The sequence below is a fragment of the Aythya marila genome, assembly GCF_965140915.1.
Source record: "Aythya marila genome assembly, chromosome: 13".
In the NCBI taxonomy this organism is placed as follows: Eukaryota; Metazoa; Chordata; class Aves; order Anseriformes; family Anatidae; genus Aythya; species Aythya marila.
Window position 1 is genome coordinate 17,233,040 of NC_139054.1, and position 26,041 is coordinate 17,259,080.

Consider the following 26,041-nt stretch of genomic DNA (forward strand, 5'->3'; position numbering starts at 1 on the left):
TAACGTGTAACATGTAACAGCAAGTGTGGACCATCTTGTAGGTAGAAATGTCTGGATCTGATGAGCTTCAGCAGCTTTCTTACCACTGAGGAAACCACCTGTGTTAGTGTGGCCTTGGGAAATTTCCTTCAAAGTTGGCAATATGCGAAAAGAGCTGTGAACAAAGCTGGGAAAGGCCAGCCTGCCTTTCTGACCCTCTCGTGAAGAGGCTTAGTCTTGGCCATGGGGATGTCAGCGTAGTTTTCAGAGGTAACTTGAAGGGATGCTGACTGCATGTCGTGTTAAAATGAGTCCCTGAGACCCATGGAGTCTGGCAGAGGCCTGATTTTGATCCATCTGTGCTGTAATTTCTTCATTTGTGAAACTCAAATGTATTGTGTTAAACTGTAATTGGCTGGTGTGCTGGGGTATCTGAATAGCAAGGCATGACTTGGGTGCCAAGAAGTGCTGGTGGTACTGGAAATGTGCTGTGAGTGAGCGGGGAACCCGTGGAAGTGAGGTGGCAGGGAGTGCAGACACATTGAGCTGCAGAAAGAGGGTGAGAATGGGAGAAAGGGCCAAAGAACTTAAATAGAAAAGAAAAAATAGCGTGTGGGGCAGATGGCACACGGAGAAACATGGAAGAGCAGGCCTGGAAGGACATGGGGACAGAAGGAAACCACTGGTGTTCACTGGTGTGGTGTGGACGAGGCTTTTGCAGCTGCTTATTGTAATGGTCTCAGGGAAATGTGGTGCCGCTTCTGGGAGGGAGGAGGGAAGAGGATTCCTGGAAAAGTGCGCACACACACAAAGAAGCCTTTGGTTTCTTCCCTTGCACATTTGTAGAGAGCTCACGTCTTTCCCTTACCCCAGGAGACATTCCCATTTCCTTTCATTTACCGGTGTTTGGAAGGCGGAAGGAGATCAGGCACTGTTGGGCTCCCTTATTAACTTAATCTGTGGGAAGCCCTACATAAATCACTGAATTTCCTCGTCGTGATAGGACGAGATATTTGTACAGTGAAGTCAAACAGAAGATCGAGGTTCCTGCGCAGGGAGGCTTTGACGCTGTTCCAGTCCTGTGCCTGTGACTCTTACGCGTGCGTTTCTTTGAAGTCTGAAGCTTAGGAGTCTGCATTAATGATCAAGGGACCGAGCTGAATATGGAATTCGAATGGTACGAAGGTAAAGGTGTGGGCATGAATGTGGGAAGAGAATGTTTAAGAGTAGTCTGGCATGTATAGTTAATAATAATATTACAAAAAAAGAAGTCAGCGTGTTAATTTCCTACAGTTCCTCAAGTTCTCAGGGCTTCCAGCATCTTTGTGTTTCATGCAGATCAGTGATCTCCTGTCATGTCTGAAATTCTAACTTCCTTAACCAGTGGAAAACTCAAGGTTTGAAGCCTTTTGCCGTTTCTTACGATGGGAAACTCGCTCTGATCCCTTAGGCAGGAATCTCTGTTCCCCACACAGTGTTTTAGAGCCCTGTGCTTGGCACTTGGCTGTCGCTCTCCGTCCCGCTCTGCCAAGTGTCAGTGATCCCTGGATGCTTACCGAGTTCCTTAGGGCTCCCAGCAGATGCGAAGCGCTTCTGAAGTTGAGATTTGTCAGGAACAGAATGCATTAGAACATTTATTTCTGACTTTGACTTACGACTAGGGTAAAACTTACCTATTTTTACCACTGTGTTTTTTCTCTGTAGGGCTCTCAGCTGTTTCTCTAATTCAGGAGCTCTTCTTCCTGTTTTTTTTTTTTTTTTTTTACTGCCTAAAGTAAAATAGTTAAAGGAAAATGCGGCACGTCTGGCTAAACTTAATATACAACTGTCTCCCGACTGAAACAGTGAGATAGGCCCTTGGGTTCAATTTCTGACCCCCCAGTTTTAACCGATTTTTCCAGAGCTCCACCCTAACTGCTGCTTTTTCTTAATTGCAAATAATTCCTCTATAAGGATCGCTTGAATTCAGCTTTCTGGGAGAGCCTGAGCACAGATTTCCAGGCTCGATTTTCAATTCTCGTGTTATGTAGGGCTCTTATCAGGCAGACTGCAAGGTGAGGTGGTATTGATGTCCTTCGGGACATGGAGCAGCTCCCTGGGGGACCTGCAGAGCAGGGCAGCTCGGAGCTTGGCAGCCACTCTCCAAAACTGGCTTTACCCTGACAGGACTGCATTATAAATCCTCATGTATTTTTTTTTGTGCATGAGATTTCTTTATGTGGGTATTTAATACCATAAATGAATATTTATGGCGGTGCTTGAGGTCTTTGGATTAGGTATGTCACACAAAGCTCTGACCCAAAGCCCACTGTCGCCCAGCAGAAAACCTCATCTCTCACATTGCTCTCCCCTCGTGCCCCCAGGGATTTAAAAATACAAATTATTTTAAGCAGTTCAACATGTACGGAGCCTTAGTTTGTTAGCTAGAGCAGAATGTCTTTCCACAGCGATGTTCAAAATGAAAGAACAAAAAGCTACCTTGAAAAATAGCCATTGGGAAGCAGAGCAGCAAAAGCCAAGAAACTTGAGCCCTTTGCTAATGAATGCTCTGTCCTTAACTCACATTGTCTCTTTTGTTTCCCACACTTTCATGAGCTGCACATGGATTCAATTTGCCAGTCTTTAACCCTTCTTGCCAATGCCTGATCTGCGTGTAGTTTGGAAACTGGGACAGCTGTCACTTAGGTACTTGGCTTTGGGTTCATTTTATTTTATTTTGCTGCCGATCTGTTTGTCCCCGCTCCGTCTGCGGCATGGATGCAGTGAAATAACCCACAGGGGTGTGGACGAGGCTCGGGTACAGGCTGGACAGAAGGAGACGAGGCTTTGGCAGCCTCCTGGGAAAGGGTGTAACAGAGAGGGCTGGGGGCAGGTTGGCTTGGATGAAAGCATCGCAGCGTTTCCACCACGACTGCCGTCAGGGAAGATGTTGGTGCTGCACTAAGACTTTTTTAAGAAGAGCTGTTTTTCTTGGCGTAGCTCTAAAATTGATGGAAAGTCAGAGTGGAGCCAAGGGATTTGGCATCACGGGAACTTCTCACACCAGCTTGCCTTTGTGCTGCAGCACAGCAGAAGTGCTTTCTGCAGAGCGAAGCATTAAACATCAGATGTTTATTTGCACCAGTGAATGATGATTGCCTGTAGTAAATACACTTCTTAGTGATGACTGTATTGTTTCCAAAAACATAACTAGCTCTTAGTTGCTGTTTGCTAAATTGACAGGGTTCTAATTAATCATCCTTTTAAAACAAAAATGGCATTGCACGTTCAAAAACATAATGCATTTTCTTTTTTCCTCTAGATAACTCCTGAACAAAGATCACCAGCAGAGAGTGCTGGTGCTCTTCCAGAATCTGCTGCAGATTCTGAAGTAGATTGTAAAATCAAATCCGACTTTGTTCCGTAATTCTATTTTTAGTTTTTCTTTTTTTTTTTTAAATAAAATGTTAATCAGCTATCTGTTACTTGATTATCTTGCTGCCTCTAATTATCAATCTCTGCAGCTCGCTACAGGAGAAAGACAGCTTTTAGGAGAACAACTATGTACACAGAAAATCCCTAATTGCCACTTTTTCAAGCAATTACAACAGAATTTCATATATCTTGTTCTAATGCATTTGCTCTTTTTTATGCATAAAATCTCTCCTTTCATTCCTCCTCTTTAATTTCATGTTAATGAAATTAAGTAATCTGTTTACTATTCAGTACAGCTCCTCTCTAGTGGGAGAAGGTGGCCGTGCTCCTACAATCTGTAGAGCTCTAGCATCTGTGTGGTGCTCGCTCTATCACCAAGATCCTTTTTTGACCTGCTGAGGCAGTGGGAGATGGCTTTTGGTTGGGCCTCTCCCAGATCTCAGTCTGATTTTGACATTAGGATCAAAAAAGAGTTGCAGAAGCTTTACATCAAAAAGGAGCACTGGCCCTGTCCCCATGGTGTTTGTCAGTGTGTTGGCACCATTACTAGTCCTGGAGACATGACGGTGGTGAAGCTTTTTGGTGTTAAATCAGACATGTTTTTCCCCTCATAGTATTTGTGGTCAGATCAGGGTCATTAAATCTGTTTTTGCTGCAGAACCTGCTGTAATCTCACTCTCATGTGATTTCATACATTCTTTAGTCATCGAGAGCAAACAAAGGCTGTGTTGAAGTGTAGGGCCTCTGTGCCGTGCTTCACTCTGATCCAGACCTGTTGGGAGCTTAGGGAATCTCCTAGTTCATTTCAGCGAAATCTGAAGAGAGATCTTAGGAAAAAAAGAGGTGTGAGAAGCAACGAGTGCAGAGGGACGAGGGAAATGGTCAACTTTCACATGTTAAGGACCATACTGTACAGTAGGCATCATTTAAATGCTTACAGCCCTTCTGAGGGAGAACAAGCATCTTGTAAGGAAATCTCTGTGTCCAAACTGACCCCGCTGGCCTTATTTTGCCAAAACTGCATTTAAGTACAGGACTGGGCTGTGAATTCACATAGAGCTAAGCTGAAACGTTTCATTTGTTTTTTACAAAGTTGGCAGTTGTTTACCACTCTTCCAGCGACACCGCCTGCTTCCAAAATGCTCCATAAAAAGGGGGGCAAGGTTCACCGGTTAGAATAATTCTCTTTACAGGTGGTACCTGATCAATCAACTCATGGCTGACACGTCTCTGCTGACCTCTGCATTGCGTCTCTCTGCAGTGAGCCGTCCCTTTTCTCCCCCTTCCTGTGCAGGCCCTTTCTTCACCCGAGGAACCATGCCGAACTTGAGTTGCACTCCATGAGAGGTACCGGCAGGACTGACATAGTTTAAGAAATCTTCACACGCAGCAGCACGCACAGCCCTAGATGAGCAGGAGCTGTGGGATGGTGCAAAGCTCAGCAGAGACGTGAGGTTGTCCATGCAAAAGCCTCTGTATCAGCTGCTTCCCTCCCAGGAGTTATGTGGTCGTTACAGTTTCATTATATAGAATCAGTAGAATAATTAACTTATACAGAAGGACACAGTAAGTGCTTAGAGAAGGACGGAAGAATAGGTAGTGAGTCACTATTCCTGCTGCTCTTGTGTTTTGAAGAGAATTTTTCTAGCATTTTTTCTGTTTTTTTTTCCTAGCAATTCTACAAATGTTTTATGGTGGTAATTTCTAGTGGTGTTGGCATATGAATATTTGTCATTGCCATCTGTTGGTGAACGTTAACTGGTTTTACATATAATTCATGCCTCAGTCTCATCTCTGCCAGATTGATTTCTGTATTTCTTCCTCTTCAGAAGATGTAGCTGGTCTCCAGCTGCACCCAGTGGCAGGACCTGAGGGAATTTTTCAGGGTTAGTTACAGCTCAGGCCTGACAGCAGCAATGTCAGATCCTCTGAACATGACTTAAAGCTGGCTGTGCCTGCCCTGGTGCTGGCTAAACGGCAGCAAAAGCTGCGACACTGCAGCAGAGCCGTGTGTCCGAGGTCACTGCGTGTGCAGGTCCAGTGGCCTCCAAAAACCCCAGATCTAAACTGAACGCCCAGCCCAACCGCTTCACCCTCCTCTTCCTTGGTGCCTTCTCCACATGTTCCTTGTGATTATGTGGCTTTGGAGTCTTCTGATCTTACTTTAATCTGTATGCCCTGGCATATTTGTTCACTTTTTTTTTTTCATATTTGTTCATTTACCTGCTTTTCTTCTTCCTTATCTGCCAAACTATTTGACTTCCGTGGCAGGGGAGAGAAAGAAATCTCCCTTGTCACAGTTACCCGTTCATAGCTCCTGCTCACCTAATAAACTTAGCCTCATCTCCTCTTCTGAGTCTTTTTTACTGTGGCTTGCATTGCTGTTTGTTTACTGTGAGGCCATTATTTCACTTAGCAGTGTATTTACAGACTAGACAAAGAATTCCCAGCCTGGAGGGGTGTGGGGGGAGTCCTGTCTGGCCCCACGAGCTAAATGGCACTTCTGAGCCCTGTGAAGGGTTTATTTTTTTTACTTGCCAGAAGAAAAGCGCTGTTAAACTGGCGCGGGATCAGAGATGCACCGAAATTAATTTCCCCCCCTCTCAGCCACACTGAATGAACGCAGGAGTGAGCGGCGATTCCTCCCCGTACATGAGGGATAATATCAGCAGCTTCCTGAGCTCCAGCTGCTGAGGACAAAGGACGGCAGAGCTGCAGCGATTCCTGGAGGGAGGAACTTTAAGATGGAGGAATTTTAAAGAATGCCAAGGACAACCTCTTAAAAAAAAAAAAAAAAAATTGTAGGTGGAGCAATTCCAGGTCATTCGAATGCTTTGTAAGCTCAGGATTTATTTTCCTCCTTTGAAATAGTTGCCGTTGTGGCATTTATCTTTTGCACTTTTTAACACACCGCCTGTGACCTTTGTATGATTGCATAAATTGGCCCGAGGATGCTGGAACAGTTATTAGGAACCCCTTTCTTATGTTGTTTCCTGAATTCCCACATTGTGGCGTGATGTGTGTATGGAAACTGCTCGCTTCCTCCCCTGGCAGCCGTTCAGACAGCCCTTGTGTGCTGCAGCTCCTGAGCGCTGGGCTGGGCGCGAGCTGGGTGCAGGGGGGAGAGCATTTGAAGAGAGAGAATTTGGATTTCGTGCATCTTTGTTCTTTTCCAGTTCCGATAAAGCTGTTATCTCAATTGTGTGGGTTATACACGAGCAGCGCTAGCCTTCTGTAGAATAAACAGCGGCAGATGACTTGAGGTTAATGTGCCTCGGGCACGGCTAGCTGCTTTTCAGAGTCTGAATGAAGCAGTATTTTCACTTTCCGTATGACTCTACCTTCTTCTCTCTTTACTCCCCACTCTATTTTCTTACAGCATGTGGGAGGGAGACGAGATGTGTGATTGAAGCTTGCTTTCTAACTCTTTAATTCACTGTAGCTATATATTTCCCTTACAACTCCACCCCACAGCATCTAGGAAATATGTGCTTCATTAACTTCTTCTGTCGTCTTTTTTTTTTTTTTTTTTTTTTTTTTTTTTAACATTTGCAAACTGTAAGGTTATGGGATGTTAATGAATTGTTTACATGTGCTTCTACATTTGTTCCACTGAATAGTTCCAATGCATGAATATCAATTACAGGGGAAAAAATAGATGTTTATATACACTGCGTTTGGGATTTCTGAAGTTTGACTTCCTGAAATCTTTTCCAGATCCTTCTTTTAAATGGGAAGAGCTGCGAGTGTTGGAAAGGAGTCATTTCCTTAGAGCAGCTGAGGGGTAGATGGCTGAATCAAATTCTCTCATCTCGCACGAGGAGCCCAAAGGCACTCAAGTCAGTGGGCCAGGTCCCGCCGTGTGAGGATTTGAAGTGTGGCCAGTTGTGGCACTTTTCATTCTTTTGGAAATGGATGTTGAACCTTACCAAGCGTGTACCACTTAATGGGCTTAATATTTACATGGTTAGGCCATAGTACTGTACTCAGCCTGCTGGTGACTGCTTCTTGTTCACTCTTCTGTCTCGAAGCCGCCTGTCGGTGCTCGTCCTGCAGCACGGGCAGCAGTGGCCCCAGCAGGAGGGCTCAGGCACGTTGTGTGACAATGTGGCGGTGAGTTGTGAGCGAGGCAGGGGACCGAGGTTTGTACACACATTCTCCCCTGTTGAAGGACCAGCTTGTTACCTGGGGCCTTGTTTAGGCCAGGGACTTGCCCTGGTTGTGGCGTGGGTCTGGGGGAGGTGAGAGCTGCCTACCCCATCTCGCAAGCAGAGCGCTGCCCCTCGTAAGCAGAGGTTTGCAGCCTGCTGGTGCCCCGCTTGCTGCCATTACCCCGCTGCTTGCATGTTCTGAAGTAGGGAGACCGGACCGAGGCTCTTTTATGGACACCGCATTTTGGGATCCTTTGTGGGGAGATGGACGCAGAGGACGTGTGTGGTTTTTGTTGTTGTGTGGAGGTTGGTACGTGTTTAAAGTCAAACTGCTTTTCAAGTTGAAATTCAGTGGGGGCTGCGCGATCCCAGGCGCTGAATCCTTCATCAGAAACCCCTCTGAGTGCAGTTACTGCCTCTTAGCAAGTGACAAAGTGCCAAAAAACCAAAACACTGCCCACAGGGCGGCAGGCAGCGCCCGCTCCCCCTGACGGGGCGGCGGGACCCGCGCCTCAGGGGCGCGTCATGGCGGGGCCGGCGGCTGTGGGGCTGTGGGGCTGGGGCTGGGGCTGGGCTTGGGGTTGGGGTGGTTGGGGTTGGGGTTGGGTTTGGGGCTGGTGTTGGGGCTGGAGCCGGGGGCGGGGGCGCTTCCTGCCCGCCCTGGCGGAGCCCCGGCCCGCGGGGCGCCTCAGAGGGAGGCGGAAGGAGGCGGAGGAGCGGAGCAGCCCGGCCCCGGCTCTCTGTCTGTCTGTCTGTCCGTCCTCCTGGCCGTCTGTCCGGCCGGCCCCGCGGCTCCTCCGTGCTCAGGTACCGGCGGGGAAGGAGGCGAGGAGCGGCCGCAGCCCGGCTGCCAGCCCCGGCCGCGATGCTGAGGGCTGCTGCCCGCTGCTGACAGCGCCAGGCTCCGCTCCCTGCCGCCCCCCTTCCCCTTCCCCTTCCCTGCCCGCCTCGGGTTCCCACCCAGCACAAGGCGGATTTTTTTTTTTTTTTTAATAAAAGTCGAGCCGCTCATCCGGCCCTCGCAGAGCGCGGCTCGGTGCTGCGGTTGACAAAGTTTGCGCCCTCCCCTCCGCTGGCGTTGACACTGAGGATGAAGAAGGATTTGCAAGCGAAGGCGCCCTGAAACGCCACATCTTGTGCGGGGAGCCCTGCTGCTGGCTGCTCGGGTCGCCACCTCCACCCTTTGCCCCCGCGGCACCCACCGCTGCCCTTTGGTCCCGGGGGTAAAAACCCAACGGCAACAGCCAAAAACCCGAGGAGAAGAACCGCCTCTGGCAGCGGGGAAGCTTTGTGTGACCGACCCAAGGAGCTGCCGGTGTCCAGTTGCTGAAAGGCAGAAACCCCTTTTGTCTGCAGCGGATCTGGAGGTAAGAGCCCTGCTCGTGGCGCGAGGCGCTCGGCATGCCTTCCTGCAGCCCCGGGCGTTTGGCCATCCTTGCCGGCTCCGTCCTGCAAAGATTGCTCTCCACCTTGCAACACCGACACAGGGAAACTACGCTCACCTGCCCGTTCCACCACCGGCAGCGAATATTAGCTAAAATTATTACTTGTGTGTAATCAGAGTAAAATTGGGTGCGAGTCAGGGAGTGGGTTTGCGTCGGGCTGTGTTTGAAAGCAGAAGTGTTTCTCGCGATGCTCTTTTCAGAAAATAATCGCAGGCATTGTGCTTGTAATCCACGTGTCAAGGTTGTCTTCGCTCGTCATGCTTCACGAAGTATGCATGTGTGTTTACGTATGCGTGCATGCACATAGGGCTCCCACGAGCAGCTGAGACTCCTTGCTTCAGACTGGAGTTTGTTTTACATTAAGTGCTTTATTCCTGGTCTCACAAGGTGTAGAAGCGTTGAGGCCGTAATTAAGGTGTATGCACATCTTAGCAGATTATCAAAGGTGGCTGGTAACGTGCTTGGTGCTGTGCAGTGAACGTGAAGATATGTTTTCTTTGGGTTTTGTGTTTTTAAAGTAAGGCTGGGAACGTAGCAAGGACATGTGCACATAATTGGATGGAGGCCCAAGCTCTGTGCAGGGAAACACATTTTGCAGCATACTCCTTTCTCTAGGGGCCAAGTGCTGGATGTGTTCTGCTTTATAAATGATAATACCACTGTGAATTTCTGATTTTTTTTCCTTCTCCCCCAGCTCTGTGTCCATACCCACTTCCTCTAGGCCAACATTTCATCACCACCAGGCTTTTGTGCAAGCGAAGGACCTGTGGAATTTCGTGTGGCTCGTAGCCGGACTCCTCCTTTGCAGGGAGGATTACATTGTTCCCTGTGGAAACACACAGCATCCATCCCCCAGCAGGAGGATCTGGCTGTTTGTGTAGTGGAACCAGCCTTGACATCACGCTCTTCCCCACTGCGTGGGTTTTTCCTGTGGATGATACAGGAAATGCTAAATACTGCTCTGTTGCAGTCCCTGTGCCTCTTTCTTTTTTTTTTTTTTTTTTCTTTCCCTCCTCTTCCTCTCCCCTTGGAGGGATTTCTCTGGGGAAAAGAAAGTGGAAAAGGTGTTCTGTTCCCCCTGCGGAGGGAGGGCAGAAAGTCAGCAGGTGCTCAGCTGAGGGACCCTCGGAGAGCTGTAACAGCTGTGAGGGTCCGAGCAGGATCTGACAGAGGACGTGATACAGGTTTTGGCTGCTGTCTCACCACCTTTGGCTGCCTGTGACCAGGTCTCCCCACCAAATCAAGGGTGGGGATGCAAGAACCATCTTCTTGAGCTTGTGCTGCAGCTGTGGAGTGCTGGTAACACTGCACTGGTTGTTCAGGACTGATACAGAACTATGAACCCTATCGTCAAGACCATGACTCTGTTAAATCTTTGGGTCACATTTGCTCCAGGGCTGCCTTGCTGCCTTCTCCTCCTAGCAGTAGGGTCGTGAGCTGACCCTGGAGAAATCTGTCCCCTGGGAGAAGTCTCAGTTGCAGGTTCATCTGGGGCACTTGGTCTTCCCTCTATTTTTCTCCAGGATGCTTGTTTGCAGCATAACCTCAGCCCTTAAAACATTCTTGGGAGCCACAAGCACAAGGCAGAATGATTTGTTTCCTCTTCACTGAGGAAAGGGGAGGATTTTCAGGAGGGAAAGGGGTGCCTGCTCTCCCCACAAGCTCTCTGTTTCTGCGGGCAGCGCTGCCTGCCCTATTGAGCTGGGCAGTGCAGGTAGGCAGAACGAGCCGTACAGGGGGACACGGGGTTGTAGATCCCTCGGTGGTGCCGGCACCTCATCACTTTGGACGTGTCTGACCCGACACGTATTTGAGTTTTGCTGGCTGGGCCATACACTGATAGCAGGGCTGATTATTCTACCTGCTTACGGTGCCGCATGGCATCGGCTTGTGCTGTATATCTTGAGTCAGTGCTGCTCTTTCGCAAGGCAGGCTTGAGCGCCTCTGGACTAATGTATGGCCCGCTTTGTGCTGCAGAGCGCCGCAGCGGGGCCACAAGGTTTTCATATGCCTGCAATAAGAATGTATAAAAAATCCCTGCAGTCTGTAATACAGCTCAAAGGGCAGCTGATTTAGATGTGCTTGAGTGTTAAGGTCAGGAGATCACATTCCACAGGTTGCTAGATGAAAGTTCTTGAAGAGGGTATAGCATAAATATTTGATTCGTGGAGAAGGGATTGGTGCAAATCCTTTTGTCCCTGCTCCAAAGATATTTTATAGGCAAAGCACAGGGCAAAAAAAAAAAAAAGAGAACCAAGAAAAACTTACAGCTGCTTTGTGCTGGAGGAAGTGGAATGGTAACACAGAGGATTGTTGTTGAATTCCACTGAAATTCCTCTCGGATACCCCATCTTCAATAACAGCGAAGGGAACTGATGTTTTTAAACGTAAAATGACTCATAATGCATGGGCTCTCGAAGTTGGGTTTAACATTGTATGCAAACATTGCCAGCTGGTGGGGATCTTTCTGGATAAATAAGAACTATATTTGTACAAGAAGGCTCGAAGGATGTATTTCAGATGCATCCTGATTAGCATAAGCCATTCACTTTGTAGAAGAATAGCAAGAATCTCAGAAGTGGCGATAATTTAATAGTCCCCTTGTTCTCTTTCTTCTGTCCTTCATCGGCAAACTGACCGATCTTTTTATTTGGGAAGAAGGTTGTGTTGCCCAACTGCCACATTTTCCCAATTGTGACGGTGAAACTGAGCACTTGCAACCCCCAAGTTCTCAAAACACAAACCCTTCTCCCTCTTTTATCCCTTCCTTTCATCTCCAGCTGAGTATAATGTAGGGCTGGTTTTGTGTGTGCTTGGTTTTATTTTGGAAGGAACACCATGCACTATTTAACTGTACAGCATCCAGCACAATGCTGTCTTGGTCCGTGGCTTGGACTCACTGTCACTGTACTGAATGACAAGCCAAAGTGCAATTTCAGCTCATTAAAGGCTTTCTGTTATTAACGTAGAGCGAAATCTGGTGTAGCTGTAGGTTGTTGCCCTATTGGTGTATATCCAGCAATAAGTCTTTAATTCCAGAATTACCAGCAGTCCCAGTGTACGTTAATGTGAAATCCTTTTAGCTGTGAATGAATCTATCTGCTCGTACCTCTCCTGGGGCAGCACTCCAGTCTGCAGTTCCTGCTTCATTCATCCTGACAGCTCCTAAAGAGCTGCAGAGCCGTAACCCGCTGCAAAGACAAAGCCCATGACAAGAAAGTCCCTACGTGGTAAGATTCACATTAAATTCACTAAAGCCTGTTTCCAAACACCTGTACGTTATGAGACTCTGTGCAGGGCAAAATAGGGCGTACATGAGGCTCTGCGCTGAATTAGAAAACTGACCTTGTTCTTGGCAAATGCTTCTTGGCTTATTAGGTGTTCCCACGTTGGGGTGAAGTGCAAACGCTTTCTGAATTCAGGAAGATGCCTGTCTTTCCCCATCCAACTTTTGTTGCGCAGTCCCATATTTCAAGGTATTTCCAGACACTTGCTTTTGAAGAAGTCTCCTGAAAGGTTTCCGAACTGCGACAGCCTTGGGGATTTTTTTTTTTTTCCCCTGCTATTGTGGGCGATACAGTGGAGTGGAATGTCCTTGGTTGCCAATGTTTGCTGCTAGGTATCCCCCTTCCATGGAGACCAAATGTTTATAATAGGGTGAGAACAGCCATTTGTGGGGGTTGGCAGTACGGCTGAAGGCTCTCTTTCTCCTCTTCTCTCCACTGAAACACGAGGGAGGACTTGGATCTCTCGGGCCTTCAGAGCAGTGTTCCAAGTGCCCATTGCCGGGGCTGTAAAGGTTCAGGAAGCACCCGAGGATTTGTCAAAATGCTTTAGCCCCTTGTGTTGAATCTGGGCCACAACCGAGTTCTGTAAGCTCGTTTTCTTCTTGCAGGAACCCTTTGCTTGTCTTGCTCTTTGATGTGTATTTGTTTTCTAGATTGGACTTTTGTCTACCTGTTCTGCTCAATCTTCTCTTTGTACATGCCCCATTTATCACATCGTAGGCTTTAAATCATTGTATGAGCGAGCAGGCACACGGCTGCCCTCGGAGTCCAGCCTGGCTGCAGGAGCTTCTCAGCTGTTAAACCCCGTTGGACAGGAGAGCAGATTCCCAACACCCGCAAGGCGGTGCCAGCCGCAGGAAGTCGCCGTACCGCAGCCTCCGCGCCGTGCCTGCGTCTTCAGCTCCTGCAGAAGTTTTTGGCTCGTGCTTGGACCAGATCTGAAGTTGTGTCCCTGTGAAAGCATTGTACTGCGTGGCAGGAGAGCTCCAAGTCAGCAAATATCCAGCTCTTGCACGTTGCTTGGCTCTCCTGAGTAGTCTTGAAATGTAATCTTCAAGGCAAAAGGAAATAAATCACAACAGCTTTGGAGAATGCTGGTGTGAAGGAGGCCCTAGGAGCGATGCATTTCTAACTATGCAGCATAATGCTTGTCTGCCTTGCCTATTACGCCTTCAGGTGAAAGGAGTTTTTCAGGGTTGCTGTAATTTGTATTTACCTAGACACTCAGACGTAATTTTCTAGCTAATGATATATTTGAAACTTATCTGTGTATAAATGGGCATGCAGGGCAAACCAGCCACCTGATTTCAGTGGGAGATGGAGTGAGGAATGAATGGGCGAGTGAACAGGAATAGGAGGATGAAAAGAAAGTCCTGAACAAAACAGAAAACTGAGCCCAAATTAAAAAACCAACGTGGAAGTTCTCAGAGCTCTCCGACCCCGTCCTAGGAGAGCAGCGGTTCCGTGCGAGTGCTCAGCTTAAGCAAGGGAAGGACGAGTGTTGGAGCCTCCTGCGAGGCTCAGGGGTCCTGGGTTGTGCTCGTGGATTTTAATGGTGTCCGACGTGCTGTGCCTTGCTGGGAGCAGCTCCGCTACTGCTGGCCCAGTGCTGGGAAAGCAGGGGCTCTCCTTTAAGCCTTAGTTCAAATGAAGAAAAGCGCCCTGATCTGATGAAACTGGTCTGATACAAATAAAAGCAAGGCCTTCAGTACAGCCCTTATATATCCCGTTGTAGACCGAGATTTTGCTGAGCAATTCTATTCTACGAATGCCTATGAATTACACCAATTTAAGTTTTAGTTTAATTAATTAGCTTTCATAAGGCTCTCGTCTGCGTAGGAGCTGTGTCGCAGGAACTGTTGTTTGCTTTAAAAAGCTTTGTTTTTCTACACAACTTGGGTTTTTAACAGATTGCTTAACCTTTTAGGATTATTTACTGCAACCCCCAAGGAAAGTAATGCCACATTTCAGTGACTTTGTTCTCTTCAGGCTTTGGTGAACATTTCTTCCTCTTCTAATTTGGGCAGTTGTGTGTCCAGCTGAAGCAAATCGCACAGCTCCATGCTAGGACGAGCCCGTGCTGTCGTAGGGCTTGGGAAAAACAGGGTGGGAAAACAGCTCCCTGGTTTGGCATTTTTTTTTCTTAAAAAAGAAAAGAAACAAAACTAAAACCTCTTGCATATTTCTGGAGACACGGAACATGAAAGCAGTGTGAGACAGCTCGCGGCGCTGTACGAGGATTTGGTAATCTGAAGTTTACCGAAATCATCACAGCCAAATGCTCACGTGGGCTGCACCTAATCTCTGTTAGGTTAAAAAAAAAAACACAACACTCTTTTACTGCAGAATGACAAAAGTTTAAGAGACCAAGAGCGATCACATAGTCTATTCCACCCTTCCCTTGGGTAAGAGCAGGGGACTGTGGAGGGCAGGCGGAAAAACCCTCCCAAGGTGCCTGAAAATACCTGGCTTCTAGTGGTGGCTGCGGGCTGGGCATGGAGCACTCGGATCTTGTTTAAAGAGGAGCAAAATAATAAAAAAAACACTGGCATCCATGGGGAGGAGAATGGATTTACCACCTGGAGAACAACCAGTGCCTTTCTGATGTGGGAAGCAGGAGACAAGAGAACAAGTGGTGTGGGAAGCCCTGGGCCCCGTCCCAAGCCGCTCCCATGGCATTTTGGAGGGATGGTGCCGTGGAGCATCACAGAAGGCTGAAGGGGCGACCCAAGGCTCACGAGACATCGCTTGTGGAAGGCAGCCAGCCCCGAGGCAGCAGCCCAGCTTCCCCTTGTCTCCAGAGGTCGGGGTGCCAGCTTTTCCAGGCTCCGTGAGGCCCTGCATCACCTCCCCTGCCCGTGAAAACAGGAGAGCTCCGCGTGCGGCCTGCTGCTGCCATCGCCTGCAGCCCGGAGTGGTGCCAGGGACACCCCGAGTTGTTTTGGGGTGGCTTCTGCACCTTCAGCAAGGTTCATTGCGGCACATCTCTGCTTCTGTGGTGTAATATCATGGTGTGCTCTTCGTTCCTAGCCCTGCACCATCAACACCCAAACGTGCAGATGTTCTTCAGCAGGGGAATATGAGAGGGCTCCAGCTTCTTGTTACCCCAGCTGCTGGGGATACCCCGCAGGAGCATCTCCTCCAGCTGCACAAGATATTTAGAAAACTGCCCTGCCTCCTGCTTGCAGAGGCTCTGGGATGCCTGCATCCTCAGTCAAAGCCGTTTCGGCAGAATCTGTGCTTCAAATACTTGCTGCTTCAGTCATTATGGAAACTCCTCGTCGTGATGAAGTTTATATTAGCAAGGACATAGTTTTGCTGGTATGGTTTACACAAGGCTTCCTGAGTAATATACCTAAACCCAATTATTTCCTGGTGTAGCCGCTTTAGAGTGGTTGCTGGAATAGTTGCAGTGAAAAAAATCGATTCCCCAAGTGACATAGTTGTGGCAGCAGGAACATGGACGGAGCTGTGCTGAAACGAGCATCCTAATGCCTTCCTCCCAGTGTGGGGCTGAGGCTTAATTAATCATCTTACAAGTAATTAAAGGTTTTTTACAAGGTGCACGTGAAAAACCCAGGTGGTTATGATAAAGAGCGACACCAAAATCACTTGGAAAACATCCTTGCCTTCTAAAAATTTGGTGGTCTGGATCTCCTCTTGGGTTTTACTTTAAAAAAAATAAATAATGCAGATCCATCTTTTAAACCCGTGCTGCCCTGCTTGGATCACGAAATGGGCTCGGGTTGTCCGAGCCCTGCAGTGGGGTTTGTTCCCTTTCTTGGGCTGTGGCATCTCCGAAGGAGCACTGCCAGGTCTGCGGGGATGAGTTCACTGTGTTTTAGCTGGTTCCCTTTACAAAGAAAGGAAAAAAAAGCAGCCTTGTGGAAAAGGAGGGCCTGTGGCTGACTGCTTGCCTTGCCCTGTGACTGGTCCCATTGAATTCTGTGCGACTGCTCTGTGCAACGAGAAGAGCTCCTCCTTATGAAAAAGGGCTTAAAATAGTTTAGATTGTGGTAATGCTGGAAAAAGCCAGAAAATTCCCTGCTAGCGTTAGGCCGTAGCGATTGCTTCCCTACACCCATCTCTGCCTGCGAGTTTTATTTGTGTCAACTTCTTCTGCACATTTTCAGGACGCCGGGGCTGGCGGCGCGCTGCCTTAAGGTTTCAGCAGACCCCTCCAGCTGCCTGGGGAGTGGATCGCCCTTGTTTTCAGGACTTCAGCTTTTGGGCTCGGATTTTGACTTTATTTTTAATGCAGATGCCGATTGTAATCTTTTTTTTTTTTTTTTTTTTTTTTTTTATCTCCTCAGCAATTAAAAGAGCCCGATGCTATCAGTAGGGACAAATGATGCACTGTCAACGTTCTGCTCCCTTCTGATAATGCACATGAAACTGGTTTGCATGTTTGAAGATTACATTTTCCTCTCACATGGTTTTCATTATCTGAGAGCCCTGAGGAGAGGCCTGGATTAAATCAGTGGAGGAATGGCGAAACCACACAATGCAATGAAAATGGTGCTGAGGCATACTTGGGATACTTGCGGGACAGGGGCTGCTGACGACAGAAGCAGGGCGCTGCCTGAGTGCTAGCAGCAGCAAGGAGCCGAGCTCTCTGAAAAGACAAAACAAAGCCCAATGCCGAATTCACGTTGCGGCTTGGGCTTACAGCAATTCCTGAATTCTGCGAGGATAATTACTGGAAAGCTGTGAAGCTCGGAGCAGATGAATCTCGCTCGGTACGTGCTGAGAGGCAGCCCTCCGCAATGAGCCGTGGGGTGACTCGAACCGGATCGAGCTCATGCGGCTTTATCGAGGCAGCGTCTGCGAGGTGAGAGCTGGGCCTGCGGGAGTGCAGAGCGCTCCTCTGGCTCGTGCTGGAGCCGGGGCTCCGTGAAACGGGCAGAAATTGCAGCACAGACCCCCAGAGCTGTCTCCGCACAGAGCTGTGCGTGTGCCTGCTGGTGCTGCCTAAAGCAAGCAGTGCGGTGCGTTGGGAGCAGTGTCCCTCGGAGTAATGCTTTGGGGCTCGGTTCTGAGATGCTGTGGAGGAGCTTGGAATTCCAGAGCTTTCTCCCCAAAACGCCTGAAGTCCGGAAGCGTTCCTGTTTATACCAGCCTCTGCAGGGCTGCCTTCTTTTCCTTTTTTTTCTTTTTTTTTTAATGCACAATCTAAATTACGTTGGGTAAGCTTCTAGGTACCTCCCTGGGAAGAACTTGGTACGTAGCAGCGAGGGAGCAGGAATTCTGAGGTCTTCTGAGCTTTCCCTCGGAGCTGTTATTCAGAGGGCTGGGTCCTTCCCATGTTGCTGTCTTGACTTCTTGTTCGAAGCCGAGCAACTTGCTGCTTTTTCGTGCAGCCTGCCAGGCTTCCTCGGGCTTCTCTGTGCCCCATTCCTGGTACTGGGAGCACTGCAGGACGGTCGGTGGCTCGTGGCACAGCTTCGTGGCCAAGGTGGGCTCGCTCAGAGCCACGCTGGATCCGCGGGTGTTGCGCTGGCCTCCCGCTGTGATTGCCAGGTGATGTCATCTCAGGGCTATGCGTATTATTTGCACCCCTCCGGGTGACATTGTTCTTGTTTTTAGTGAAAAGGAGGAAGTTTTTCTTGTTTGCCCGGTGACTCTGTCCCTCTGGTATGAAGATGAGTAACGCTGGCGCCGCTCCATGCACCTGCTCGGTGCCACCCTCCACGATCACCTGAGCCAGTCAGCAGATCCAGGCGAGCGGGGCCGGGATGCTCGAGCCAGGGGAGTGCTTATGGCTGGAGTCTGAAACCCACTTTGGCTGGGAGCAGGTGCCGGGGCGCTGTTAGGATGCCGTATGCCTCTTGTACCGCCTTGTGGCTTTGGGAGCTGGCGCCAGAGCTTGGGAACCTTTATCCTCACGGGCTGTCGCAGCGCCTGCTTCTCCTTCCCTCCTCCTCGGGTAGGGCTGGAAGGAATGGAGAGCGCTCGGCGATAGCCTGCACGACGCATTAAAGAATTTTTGGACCCCACCCTCGTGAGCCCAGTGCTCGCAGCCACTTCAAAGCCAGCGTGTGTGCAGAGCAGCTGTTTCCAGCCCTCTCACCGGCACTCACGCAGAGCCAATGGTGCAGGATCAGGCAGAGCGCAGGCTGGGCTCTGCACAGGCCGTGCAGCAGCGGCGTGTTTCCATGAAGCTCCGGGTGACTCAGCGTGTGAGCTGGGCTCTGCGATAGCCCCGGGGGTTTCCCAGCCCGTCCTCGCTGTGCTGTCTCTGTTCTGTGCTCCCCTGCTCTACCCCAGCGCGCAGGTGTGTCTGAAGGTAACTCCGCACCTAAAAACCAACCTGAGACTTCAGCCAGCTGATAAGCATCCCGTCACCTGTTGCCAACCAGGCTAAGTAATAATAGATACGTGTGTTTAAAAACCAAAACAAAACAAAACACAGAACTACTTAGCACAACCTTCAGGCCACTGCCTGACGAAGCTGCGTTTACCGAGCTTTGGCAACCTGTTGCTGGACCTCTGTATGCAACCGACCCAAAACTTGGTAGCAAAACTGAAAGTGCTTAACTGTACTCCAGCCCTTCGGAGGCGGTGAACCTGTTCCCATCCCACCTGATGCGTAAGCTAATTAGCTTCTTGACTAAGCACTCATCCTGGGCAAGTATGCACAGGCTGCCCTCGCAGGGACTCTTGCATTCCTCCCGGTTTCACAAGCTGAAGAAAGATGCTTCTCTTCACTTGTGAAGTCGTTATTGCTCCACGCAGGTTAATTGAGCCCTAGCGTTATAGCCACTCATCAAGCAGTGGTGAGTAGCTCACTTGTCTAAGCTTGTTTATTTTTATAATGCTGCAGAATATTTGCATGCTGCACAGAAATGTGCTGCTTTGGTTCCTTGCAGCCTGGCGGTATTATCATTTTAAATTCTTCATGAATCTCTCTTCCTCATGAGGGGCTGGCGAGGCTCCAGCGCATAATTGCGCGGTGTTGGAGACAGGAGCCTTGCTTGCTGCAGCTTTACACAATGCCCTGCGAACACGGCCCTCGTCTTCCTTACGTAGCGCTGGAGCTCCCTCCCCTTTACGTCCACCTGATCTCAGCATGGCTGCGTGCAGCACCTCGCAGTTCCTGGGTTAGTTCTGCCAGCTCTGGACTCGGGAACGTACAGGTAGGATCTTACGAGAGACAATTTCAGGCTGGAGGTTAGGCTGAGGCGGTGAGATGATAGAGCTACGATGCTTGGGAACAATCTGCCGCATCTGTTCCGCCTGGGAAACGTACCTCACGGTGCTTCCTTGGGGCAGAATTGTTCTGAAGCTGAGTTTTCCACTCGGAAAGCAGGGTTTTTTGCTAGGCTTTGTGGTTACGAAGAATGCACTGTGCAGTGCAAAAGCCAGGGCAGTTTCACAGAGTTTTTGGTAGTCTGAAATGAAGCGAGTGCAGTTAACTATCCATCTTAATAGATTTAGGCTAAACCCCAAAAGATGTCTGTTTAAAATGTTTACAGAACCTGTTCCAATTTCCTTCCAGCTCTATCATAACAACTTTTCCAGTGCACCTCACTAATTTCAGGCTTTGGCACGCTGGAAACTGAAATTGCTGGAAGAGCCTAACACAAACAGAATTTGGTGTCCAAATAAATAACACATGGGCTACAGTACCGATTGTACTGTTCATTTTTTTGTCTTTCATTGCATAAAATAGTTTGACTAACTGGTTCTGCCATGAGTTCCCAGCTTGCCCAGAAAGCAGATTCCAGGAATGCTGCCACCCAAGTTAGTTGCACAAGATTTTCTTTGTTAATTAAAAAAAAAAAAAAAAAAAAAGGATAGAATAGGGGCAAAAAAAAAAAAAAAAAAAAAAAAGGCTTAATGGCTTAATGCTAACAGATTTCCAGTTGGGACAAAAGTCATCGTTGGGTGGAAAGGCAGCATCGTACTGAATATTTAAAGAAACTGGATTTGTTGCCCAGACTATCTCCATGTTGAACCTCCATCCACCTCTTGTTCTGGATTTCCAGGCTGATTCCTGGTTTGCCCCCCCACTCAGCTGAGTTTATTCAGCCCCAGCAGATCCTTTCAGCGTGCCCCCCCGGCTTTAGATGGCAATGTGAGCGTGTGGGGCTGTGGAGCTGGGTGTGTGAAATGGTTGCACGCAGCGTTGCCTCCTTGAACGTTTCAAGGAGTCAGGCGTGCACAGATTGAATTTGTCTGCGGAGAAAATCTTCGAGGCAGGATCTCAAGCTGGGCTGTATCTTTGTATTAAAAAAAAAATAAACACACACACACCCCTCGCATTTTTCCAGTTGAGACAAAAGAAATCTTTGGGTGGAAAGGCAGCACCATATTGCATAATAAAAGCCTTTTTATGCTCTAATAAAAAGGGTTGCTCAGGGCAACTTTGTTTAAAAAAGAAAAGAAAAAGCGGAGTGGATGATAGTGGTGTGAGGGGTACGAGGAGTCCTCTGCTGTTGTGCAACACTGGGAAAAGAAGCTAGAAACTGCTCTGGTTATCTGCTATCTTAATGCCTGCTTTAAAGGTTCTCTGCTGCATATTTGCTGGCAGCTGTTTTCAATATATCCCGCTCCAGCTAAGTCACCAGTTAAGAATTTGACATTAGATGTTTTTTTCAACCACCATCTTGAAGTACCACACCACACAACACAGCCTTGTTCCCTGCTCAGATATTGTTCATGTGCCTTGAAATTGCTGTTGACACCTCTGGTATTTAACGTGCAGATCGGAGATAACGTGTGCTGGGCGTGGGTATGTGCCCTAACGAGGCAGAGACCAGCATCCCCGGCTGCGTTCCTTCGCCACATCTGCTCATTTTGTTTTCTGCTACATTCCAGGAAAGTAACTTAAATGATCCATCCCAATCACCAGTTGTAATTTCACTGTTTTTGTGCTTTTTACCCTTAAAACACAAGCGCACCATGGGCACACACAAGCACGCTCCCCTTCTTTTGCGTCGTTTGCCTTTTTCTTTAGGACACCTCCAGCAGTAGATTTAAGCTCTCGAATAACACACCAAGCTGCACATTTCCCTGTGTTCTCCTCATTCTCCCCTCAATGGTTAAAGTTTCTTTAGTGCTTTCTATTCTGAAAGGGAAAAGTAGCGTAATTAAAGAATGTTTGGGGAATTGGAGCTGGGCTCTGCAGTATGTTTCTGGCATATACTTTGGCAGTGTCCTTTTCTTTCCCTCGCTTTCCCAGTCAGTAAAATAAAACTAATGCTCATATACTGATCATTCTCACAGTCATTTCAGAGGCATGATTCGTGGAAGTTAATAAAGTGCTTAACCATAGCACCTTTCGGCAAGGGCTTTCTGCTGATACAATTTGTGATATACATGTACAGTACCCCTGAAAAGGGAGCTGGAAGCACAGGGTATCATCATCTGTGCTGCTGCTTTCATTCTTAGCAAAAACAACCCCCAAAAAATCAACAACTACAAAAAAAAACCAACGACAATGGAGTTAAAGAATTAGAATTTGCGGGTTTTAATCACTGTTTCACTAGGAGGCACAGATGGGACAGAGCATTACTTGGCAACATTTAATCTTGGAGCAGAAATTGTCATGATTAAAGCAGCAGCTGGAGTAGATTGTTAGGGACAGGGGAGTTCATTCATCCTAAAGGGATCAGAATTGCTGGGCTCTGGGAGAAAACAAGAAGCTACAAAAGGAATATATGAAACACGGGCCAAGGTTTGTTATTTCTAGGGTCTCGTCAGCCAATTAAAACGATGTTTTCAATGCTTTCCTCAGAATTACTTTGGAAGCGAGGAGAGCATCAAGTGATCTGGCCTGCTGAAGAGGACACTGAAGCCATCTCTGAGCGGAGATCTTGGACTTGCAGGAGGAAGGCTGTGTCCCCCCATGAGCCAGAACTGCTCCTCCTTCCCAAGGAAGTCCAAGTGAAGGACATAGGTACGTGCCGCTTCGCCTGGGGGTTCAGAAGTATCACGTTGCAGGGCCTGAATTCCAGGCTTGGTGAGGCAGCCCGGGAAGAGGGGGATTTGAACTTTCTCTTCCTTAACGTTTGCAGAAGGTTTGTCTGCCTGACGCATCCAGGCCTTGTGGTACAGGGGTAGGCTCGTGGGGCAGGCTGTCCTGATGGAGGAAGCGGGGTGGCTGTGCAGACATGGACCAAAGCAGACCCTCCAGGTCTCCAGAGCCCAGCGGTCAGTCCCTGGTTCTGCCACAGCACAAGCTGCTGTGAGCAAGCTGCCTCTTCCTAGGGGACAGAGAAATGGTGTCAGAGTGAAGTGCTGGAATGCCAGCAGGAGCTTGTAAAGCATACTCTGTCCTGCGCTGTTCTAGCTCAAAAGTAGCTCTGCTTTTACTTAAGCGTCTCGGAGGTGTCATTCACTTTGAATATTTTGGCTCATGCAAGGCCAACGGGTATGAGTTTCCTCATCAAATTCCTGCCTCCACTGGGAGACGGAGTGAGGTGTAATTGCTGTTGGTCACTGGTTGTTGAGTCTTTTCATAAGATGTGCTTGGCACTGGCTCTCTGTATTTCTCTCCTTGGTACGCGGTGTTTTTCCCTGTCACTTCCAAGTCTGTGCCTTCGATCAGACAACTCTTTTTCCTCCTCTCCCATTTGCATGCATTCAGGTGATGACATATGTGTGAGGATTTGGTTGCCTTTGTGTAGTAGGAAGTCAGGCGTCCTCACTTGCACCAGTGCGTGGTATTTTCTGCAGCAGGGAGACGAGGAACTAATCTCTCCCTGGGTATTTATTAACTCTAAAAATCTGCTGGCTAACCAGGTATTCATACTTGCTTAAAATGTTCTAAACTAAGAGTTTGCTTTACTTCTGCAGACCGTATCTCAGCAGAACTCTTCCCCTGCTCTTCCTTAAAGCTGACAAATTGCTGATTTCACCCTTTTATCCTTGTCTGCCTTTAAATATGGGAAACGTATTTCACTGTTGGTAGCCCTAAGTGTAAAACAAACAGGGCTCAGGCATTTTTACCATCATCCTGTGAATTATAGGTCTCCTTTCAGCCTGAAAGCAGCCTTGCTGTCTGGGGTATTCAGCAGTATCTCTTGAGCTTGCAGTCGATTGATATTCCTATAAACTTGCGAGTCACCTTTCATCACCTTTTGAGGCTTTGCCCCCTAGCATGCAAGTCCTTCTTAGGTCGAAGGGCCTTGACGACCCCCATTGTTATGGGAACCTTTGGTAATCTAACCTGCCTTCTTTCTGTATTTCCAGCCATTGCTCTTAAACGTCTTCTGCTTGATCCACTCAGGCGCTAATAGCCGTGTCTCCTTTCCTTAGGTCAAGGGCAGCTTTTACATTCCACCCAAAAGGCACCACGGTTTGAGATGAGGAATTCAGAAGAGCAAGCAGCTACGACAGTTTTACAGCGCCTGCTGCAGGAGCAGCTCAGATACGGAAACCCAAATGACAACCGTAACCTCCTCGCCTTACACCAGCAAGCCACGGGAAATGCCCCCCCTTTCAACAGCAGCGGGAACCCAGCGCCGCAGAACGAGGGGCTGAGCTCCCAGGACCACCAGCTCGTGACTCATGCTGCCCGGCAGGAGCCCCAGGGCCAGGAGATCCAGGTGGACAACAGCATCATGGAGAAGCAGCTCTCCCCGCGGCTCCAGAACAGCGAAGACCTCCCCACCTACGAGGAAGCCAAAGTCCAGTCGCAGTACTTCAGGGGCCAGCCGCACGCCAGCGTCGGGGCAGCGTTTTACGTGACGGGGGTGACCAACCAAAAGATGAGGACTGAAGGGCGGCCCACGGTTCAGCGGGTGAGCCCGGGGAAGGTCCACCAGGACGAAGGACTGAAGGACCTCAAGCAAGGCCACGTCCGCTCCCTGAGCGAGAGGCTGATGCAGCTGTCCCTGGCCACCAGCGGCGTCAAGGCGCACGCGCCTGTCACGAGCGCGCCGCTCTCCCCCCTCTCCCCGCTCTCCCCTCAGCAGTCGAGCGACCCTTACAAAAATTCGGGCTCCAATGAGTTCTACAAGAACTCGGTGCAGCCCCCTGCCCAGCCCAGCATGAAGGGGATGGAGCAGCGGGGGCCTCCTCCGGAGTATCCCTACAAAAACGTGTCCACCCCATCCATGAACTGCAAACCCCAGGACTCGGGGCACTTCTATAGCGAGCACCGCGTCAGCCAGCAGGGGAGATCCGACGGGCCTATGATGAGGTATCAGCATCCCCCTGAGTATGGCTCAGTCAGGTAAGCACGGTCCTAAAATGACAGCCCGATAAGGAAAGAACCTATAAAACAGCCCCCTGGCGCTCCTGGTTATCTTTCAGCAAAAATCCCCTCTCTATTGTGTGAGACCGCATCTTGTGTTCAGCTGCAGACGGTGTCTGGAAGGCCCGTGAGCTGTTTCATTGGCTTACCTAGAGAGGCCTGACACATTTCAGAGAAGAAAAAAACACAAAACCAAAGCAGAAAAAAGGCCAGTTCGGGTTTTCTGGCACAAGGAAGTTCAGTGCAGCTCCAGAGCCTTGCAGAAGGTTTGTAAAGGAAAAGAAAAAAAAAATTAAGCCAAAGTTGCGGTGCAGTTTGTTTTAGGAACTTGCAGTTCCTTATTGCAATACTTGTGCTTTAATTACATCTGCCAAGAAAAAAGATATTTTGTTTTAGGTTTAAGCTGCACCCGAATGCCATGTGGGAAAGGAGAAAGTGAACGAAAGCAGTAGTGGTGAGGGGAATAAACGTCCCCTGAACTTTTTTTAGGGTTTTCCAGAGTTTTCAGTGGACCGAAGCGTGGGAGTGGAGAGCGGTGTGTGCTTTGTGCCTCATCCCAGGCTTGCTGGCTTAGCTTTTGTTAATTTTCCTTGCATCGTTTGAAATCCCAGCCTGTTCTGGTGTCCTCCAGATTAGAAGCTAGATTTGGCTAGAGCCGATGTCCACGTGGGTGAAGATGAAGCTTTGTCCAGGTGGGCTGAAAATCTTGGCTCTGCCTTCCTTGTTTCCTTATCTCAGCCCTGTCCTAGCCCCAGGGGGGGCTTTGGTGTGATGATTTTGGCCTGGCTTTGAAGCTGAAAGGGTAACACCAAGCAGCAGCAGGAGGGCATCGCTGCGTGAGTAAATGGTGAGCTCTGGGTGCCGTGCTGTGTGCGCTGCTCTGGCTTGAGGGGAGCAGGAGGAAGAAACCAGGCTGCAGTTGGGCACGAAGGCTGAGCTGGGGGGAATTTGAGTCTGCTCAGAGCCGTCTTAGGCCTATGGGGAGCTATTTTCAGAGTTTGTCCACCATTGTTTGTGATCTGAAATGACTTCAGCAGCATACAAGCCTGATGAAAAGGCCCTTTGATCTGGCTAAATAAATAATAAAGAGGCCAGGAAGAGGGGAAGGAAAGGGTTTGTGGGGGGGTGGCAATGATTGTCGAGGCTCGTTGCAAATCTTTTTGAGAATTCAAAGGCCTCAAATCTTCTGCATGCAGGAAAGGAAACAGATCCTTAATGGTGCTGCTGCATCAGAAATACTCGGGGCATTAAATATAGCGAGGCTGAGACACAGCCTGCTTGCTGTGTAAGGGAGAGGTATTTGAAAACATGCCAGCAGCCAGCTCCTCTAGACAGGGTGATTTTTGTCTGTATGGGATGGATCCTGGCTGCCTCGAAAGAAAAGCGGGGGGAGGAGGAGAAAGGTTCAGCTGGCAAGGTTTCCAGTAGGGGAAGCAACCGAAATTTGTCTTCAAAGCACTGGGAATCTAATGAGGTTACTTTTTAACCTAAATAGCTGCGCCGAGAAGAGGTTTCCTTTGCAAGCAAATGCTGAAGCAGGGGAACAATTGCAAGGCTAATCCA

At 48.8% G+C, this 26,041-nt stretch overlaps 1 protein-coding gene across 5 annotated transcripts in view; it reads left to right on the top strand.

Annotated features, from left to right (window-relative positions):
• Positions 1–26,041, top strand: part of AMOT (angiomotin) — a 57,262-nt gene that overhangs the window by 2,428 nt on the left and 28,793 nt on the right. Inside the window, exons 1-3 of one of the 5 annotated variants that reach the window (XM_082770602.1) lie at positions 1,166–1,170; positions 22,016–22,177; positions 23,539–24,457. In XM_082770602.1, the coding sequence (XP_082626728.1) occupies positions 23,586–24,457 (872 nt within the window). In that variant the 5' untranslated portion in view covers positions 1,166–1,170; positions 22,016–22,177; positions 23,539–23,585. Of the gene's footprint in view, positions 1–1,165; positions 1,171–7,488; positions 7,507–8,281; positions 8,912–16,928; positions 17,016–22,015; positions 22,178–23,538; positions 24,458–26,041 lie in introns of those variants that run through there. The other 4 variants (XM_082770601.1, XM_082770599.1, XM_082770600.1 and 1 more) reach the window with 4 other exon arrangements.